The sequence below is a fragment of the Limulus polyphemus genome, unplaced genomic scaffold (genome assembly GCF_000517525.1).
Source record: "Limulus polyphemus unplaced genomic scaffold, Limulus_polyphemus-2.1.2 Scaffold5091, whole genome shotgun sequence".
Classification (NCBI taxonomy): domain Eukaryota; kingdom Metazoa; phylum Arthropoda; class Merostomata; order Xiphosura; family Limulidae; genus Limulus; species Limulus polyphemus.
Genome location: NW_013670701.1, coordinates 34,201 through 40,935, shown reverse-complemented (window position 1 = coordinate 40,935; position 6,735 = coordinate 34,201). Strand labels below are relative to the sequence as shown.

Sequence of the window (6,735 nt, the reverse complement as noted above, 5' to 3'; positions counted from 1 at the left end):
CTCTAGATTAATTCAACTATTACAATTATGACAACTTCTGAAGACAAGCAAGCTTTTCATTTCAAATAAAACTGACATATATGCAGACTATCACAAAAAAAAACAACTCAAAGCAAAATGTTACAAATTGGTGGTGTGCAATGCCCTCTTCTACTATTTTGAGCTGTAGCAAACATACTATTCACATAATGCAAAAGTACCCATATTTTTTTGTCGCATTAGATGTTGTTTTCTTTGGTATCAGTTTCATATGTTTTAATACAAACCTCCTCCTAACTAAATTGAGCCCTCATTTCTGCCATTAAGAGATAAAATTAAAATGGCTGCCAAACTTGATTGTTTGTCTGATAGTTTATCTATTTACATGCAATCTTTAATGTGTCCACCTGAGTCCCTCTACTACATTTCATCATGGGGCTCATGTATTTTACATGACCTTGTAATCATCATTTAACTTGTAACCATGAAGGTTGTAACTCTGAAAGTACTTAATGTACATTCACAAAATTTGATATGCTTTCAGTAAACATTACAATTCTTTTGTAGGCAAAAAATATGAATTTTGGATTAAGTATTTTTACCAAAAATGTGTCTCCTCTGAGTACAAAGTAGTAATTTTCATGTCAAGGTTAAAAATACTTTTTCTTCATCTGAAAATTTTCAAATTTCATTTGTGTAATCTCTAAGACCTAAATAAATATCACATTTTTTTTTCAGAAAAACTTTTTATTTGATCTGTTATTTTTTCCATCTTAACTCTTTTAAAAATTCGAAAATTACCCCTTTTCTCTTTCTAGAATCACTATAAATTGGAACCTCACTTTGAGATTAGGTGCAAAGAACAAAAACATCAGAAGTGGGGAGGAAGGATGAGATGTTTGAGAGGAATGTAAGTATCTACTGTAAATACATTTTCTGTGTAGGAAAATTATAACTTCTGATATGATACCTTACCTCCCCTCACATAAAAGTTGGTGGAGGGACTGGTGTAACATTACTTAGATTAGCCTCATTCAGAATGCATCTAAAGAGAGCCCATGGAGTGTGACATTTTTGTGAAGAGGAAACACATTCATGGAAGACTGCACCACATCTGAACCAGGTATACTCTTCGCCCTTGATGAAAAACAGTGTCTATAAATGGGTGGTAAAGAGGCACATACGATAAATAGCAGAAAGTGTACCTGTCCCAGAGATAGTGTGGACAGGACAAGTCTGGACATAGTCATGTAAACAATGCCATCCTCAAACTGTTGAGACTGAGAAAGATACCTCCAGTCCTTGGAAGGAGGAGGTCCTCAACTAAATAGGAGATCAACTCCATCCTCAAATTTTTGAGATGAGGAAAGATACATCTAGTCCCCAGAAGAAGGAGATCCTCAACCAGTTAATGCCAGATTCACCCATAAAATAGAGTAGTTAGGTCACATTGGGCCATAATCAGGAAATCAACTCTATTGGAACAAGGATTGATATATCCAGTCCATGGAATGAGGTCCTCATCCCATGCAACTTACTCCTCAAGCCATTGAGACCAGGAATGATATGTCTAGTCCCCAGAAGGAAGAGATACTCAACCAATAGAGAGATCAAATCCACCCTCAATCTTTTGGGACTGGGAATGACACTTCCAGTCCCTAGAAGAATGAGGTTCTTAAACAATTCCAGATGAGACTCTAATGTAAAACTGCTATCAGGAGAACAACTCAATCCTCAGAACCATTGGGACCCAGCTTGAATTGTCCAGTCCCCAGAAAACTGGAAGTCCTCAACAAATGTGGGAGATCAACTCCATCCAAAACCAGCAGTACCAGAAATGGTTCATCCATCACACAGTAGGAAGGAGGTCCTCTAGTTGTGAGGATTCATTTTGGTTATTCAAGCTGTAATCCAAAACCAGACCATCTTGGAAGTGACTTCCAGGCAGTGGTAGGATGAAGGGTCCCAACCAGAGGGGTGAACTGCCATTATTGGTGGATCATAGGTTTTTAGGGTAAGGTGGTGCAGGGAACAAGACAACAAAGGTTCAAAAGGGGGGAGGGATAGGAAATGTATGACAAAATTAAGATTGCAATCCAGCAGGGGAAAGGGTTAAGGAGGACAAAAGATCTGGAAGGATCGGAATAAAAGGGGTATGACTGCAGACGAGAAAATATGGTAGAACTCAGAAAAACGGAAGGTACAGAATAAGGTAGCCCAATAGTCTGAAATGGTCAACACAGAGAAACCTTTGTCAAACAACCAAGAGAAGAAGCCTGAAATATGAAGAAAAGTAGGGTAGGAAGGAATGAGGCCACAACATAACAACCAATGGCTAAAAATATGCCATTTACACTGATACACAGATAAAGAGGAAAGATGGACATAACAGGAAATAAGGGGTGCTACCCAAGTGGAAAGACTGGTCCTTCTGGCAAGGAACTGGACAAAAGCCACACGTAAAGCCAGAGAGCAGATAAAGATGAATGACACCACATGCATGAGGTTGATGAAGGAGAAATGGGGAAAGAGGAAGAGATAAAGGTGGTGTTAACTGGAGGGGCTGAAGTAACAAGACTATGTCAGCCCAAATGGTGCCATCAGATGTACTCAACACATAGAACACAGGGAATAAGATAGATGGGAGGATAAACATAAATATACAGGTTCTTCCACTCTTGACTGAACACATCCACTGCTAAACCTGAAGGATGCAAAACAGGATACCAAAAAAAGAGGGTGTTTTGTATTCTGATGGTGGCAAAAGCATCTAACTGGGGCATACCCAACTGAGAGCAAAACCACTGGAAGACCTGTGGATCAAGGGATCACTCCGTGGAGAGAATCCTGTCAGGTCGAAATAACTGTTCTGTGACCAGATTAAGTGCACCCGAAATATGTAAAGCTTGTAGATGAATCCACTGACTGTGTGCCCAATACAAAAGGTCCAATGTTTGAAAGCATAGGGACAGAGAATGAGTGCTCCCCTGCTGGGTGAGGTAAGAGACCACAGTTGAATTGTCCAATAGGATCCTAACCAATTTGTCCTAGAGAAGAGGAAGGAAATGATTCAGAGCCCAATGAACCATTAAAAAGGTTCAGAAGATTAATATGAAACTGAATTTGAAATGAATAAAAAAACCAAGATGAAAAGTCTTGGTAAACAAAAAAAAATTATGAAATAAATTCAACTCGTACATAACTGCTTTTAGACTAGCAAAGTTGAAAGTTAAATATAAAAACTAATTACAAATCTATGAACAAATATAAGCAAAATTTGAAAACTCAAAGCTTGGTAAGCAATAAGTCTAAATACTTGAATGGCAAATCAAGAAGTCAGGTTAGACTCTATAATTCAGGGACAGCTAGCTGTCTGAAGAAAGTGTCATGCTCCAATTGGTGGAGGATTGTTGCATGATTATTTAGATGCTACAGTGCAGCTGAACCACATTAAACACAAAAGGGTAGGTGGCAGTAATAATCGAGTAAAAGCTTTTATATGAGTGGAGGTAAGATATCATATCAGAAATGCAACTCATGTTGTCGTATCGAATTACGTAATGCCTACACTGCTCACAAGCATATCTCGTGAAGAATTATTATTATTTCATTATCTTACCTGAGCTAACCTAATAAGTTTCTAATTTGTACATCTTAGCTACTTTTATAATAATAAATAAAAAATACACATGAAAAACAAGAAATATAGTACCTACTTGGGTCTTCTTTTTCTTAGCTGTAAACTGTCGATGAAATTTAGGCCTACTTTTTTATACTAATGATACTACTGCACTAAAGAATTTTTTATTTAATTAAATACTGCATCTAAGAACACAGAATAATAACATGCAAAAAGTGAACAATGTCCTATAAGTATCATAATTTTTCTGGTAAGACCTAAAGAGCAAATATCACAATTCTCATACTAGGGGAGATTAAGGATTTTTTAAAACTATTTCCTTACAAAATTAAGAACTTAAAGCTTATATAATATTAAAATTTGATTTATTAAGAATGCTATGATGTCAAGTTTATTTGTATACATTGATAATAAAGTAGTTTAACTAAATTTTCAATGTAACTCTATAAAAGGTTGTGACATGCACACTTTGACCTACCCATTGCAAAAGGGTTAAGCTAGTTCAGAACAGTTTGTGATACCAGACAAAAAGACAACTAAACCTTATATATACAGGTATACATCAGTATAATATATAAGTAAGAATGTAGATTTTACAAATGTTTAACTTGAAAGACTACTTAACAGACAGCTCAAATAAAGATGGGCCATGAAAATATTAGTATGTTCAATATTAACCACTCAAAGGATTTAAAACTTATAAAAATTAATTTGCAATCAATTGATAACTTAGGTACCTTCTTTTCTTTAATAATGCTTCTGACAATGAATTAAAAATATGGTTATGACCTACAGTTGTTACTTTTGACTGAGTAAAATAAACAATGAAATAATGCAATAGAATGAGATAAATAACAACCAGCATACAAGTATATTAACAACAGTCTGTTTATTACCATAAATTCCTATTTATTTTATAGAATTATTTATCAACGTTTTGAGAGAATGTTGTAGAAAAATAATTAACTAATTATAGCATTTTCTAAAATTTTAAAAATCAATTATCATTTTAAGGTTTGGTTTGTTTTGAATTTTGCACAAAGCTACACGAGGGCTATCTGTGCTAGCTGTCCCTAATTTAGCAGTGTAAGACTAGAGGGAAAGCAGCTAGTCATCACCACCTACCGCCAACTCTTGGGCTACTCTTTTACCAATGAATAGTGGGATTGATTATCACATTATAACATTCTAGAATGGTTTTGGTAGAATGGGGATTCAAACCCACAACCCTCAGATTGCAAGTTGAGCACCCTAACCACCTGGCTAATATTCTAAGGTATAAGTTTGCTACACTATAAATAACAAACCTATATTGTAAAAAAGCATTTAAAAACTTCACCTAACTTAAGCTTTTCTTCATTAAAGTTTAATAAAAACTTGATGAGGGGCAAAGTAGACATACTTAATTTTACAGACTAAAACTATGTGCAGGTAACAGATATTCTGAAATATTTATGTCAAAATATTTTTGGAAATGGATATTTCATAATTAAACAGCACTATACCTGATAAGAGTAGGAACACATTGTTCTAAATCTGCATCTTCAAAGACGACAGCTGCATTTTTACCTCCCATCTACAGTAATACATCAAATAAACCTTTTTACTTGACATTCACTTTAACCTAAATATTTCACTCTTTTACAATAAGCAAGCCAATTCTACATGTGTTCACTAATCACTGTGTAATATTATTTATGTTATGAGAAAATAAACTTTGTATTTTGCTCTATGAGAGTGTCCAAAAAATTAGCATCAGGTGCTGTTGACTATCTTATTTTCCTCTAGTTTATCAGTTAAAAACTAAGTAAGGCTAGTGTAGACATCTTTCATGTGGTTTTTCACAAATTTCTGAGCATTATTCACACCTTTGAAGATTATTTGGTCTTGAAATATCTTTTAATAATCACTAATTGTTACTTCCCTGAAATGATTATGCTATATTCATATAGTTTTATTTTTTCAGTAATGGCTATGCAATAGTGATCTCTCTCAATTTCTAGAAGTCTGAGCATGCTCTTTACTCTGTCACAACCCTATTTGTCATTGTCTTAAAACAGTGCTACATTTATCATTGCTAGTATCTTTTTAATAATGTTGCGTCAGCGAGGTCACATGACTAGTGTCACGCCACGTTTCTAGAACTATCCTGTACCTTGGCGAATGCTCTAGCATTTATTAGATATAGGGTAGTCTGGTATATAAAAGAGAGTGACAACGTGACGGAATGTTGATAATGTGTATGTAGACAGTGAGTAATTGATCTGCAGACAGAGAGTATTATTGAAGCTGAGCACGTTCGTTGTTATAGCGTTTGTTTTAGCGTGATTGTTGAAATTAAGTGTATCGTAAAGTTATATTCGGAAAGAAGTTACGTAAAATTAATTAACAAATGGAGAAGTAACAAATTGGTGTCAGAAAGTGGGATAAAAAAAAAAGAAGAAAAAGAGAACGGAAACGAGAAGCGGCAAATCAAACTACAGTTTAGCAGATTTGATGGCAGCAATACAAGAACAGCAAAAAAAACAAGAAGAGAGACAACAGCAGTTGCAAGAAAACCTGCAACAATGGCAGCTCGAACAACAAAATAAACAAGAAGAACGAGAAGAGAAATTACAGCAGTGGTTGGAGGAAAAAGAAAAGAAACAAGAAGAAAGACAACAGCAGTTACAAGAAAACCTACAACAATGGCAGCTCGAACAGCAAAATAAACAAGAAGAGAAATTACAGCACTTGTTGGAGGAGAAAGAAAAGAAACAAGAAGAGAGACTACAGCAGTGGCAACTGGAACAAGAAAGGAAACAAGAAGTACAAATGGAAAACATTAGTAAATTTAAAAGCAATTAGATACGTTAAAGGACAATCTATTGTCTTTTACACAAGGAGGATACATTGACCATCAATTTAATCAGCCCCAAACCATGGCAAGCCCCTTACAGAGCCCACAGCTAAACCCTAATGCAGACATATTCAGTCCTGTTAGAAGTCACATCCCAGATATGAATGTCAGTAATAGGAGTGATCCAGTGCGAAGGAAGCCACAGGAATTCGATAGGAAGGCACCGTGGGAAGCATATAAAGCACAGTTTTAGTTACTGGCAGAGATGAACGGATGG

The 6,735-nt window shown here is 35.4% G+C and overlaps 1 protein-coding gene across 2 annotated transcripts in view; it reads right to left on the bottom strand.

Moving 5' to 3' along the window:
• Positions 1 to 6,735, bottom strand: part of LOC106472110 (aldehyde dehydrogenase family 8 member A1-like) — a 49,721-nt gene that overhangs the window by 10,034 nt on the left and 32,952 nt on the right. For both annotated transcript variants that reach the window (XM_013932736.2, XM_022400713.1), the window contains exon 6: positions 5,125 to 5,195. In XM_013932736.2, coding sequence (XP_013788190.1) covers positions 5,125 to 5,195 — 71 coding nt within the window. The remainder of the gene's footprint in view (positions 1 to 5,124; positions 5,196 to 6,735) is intronic.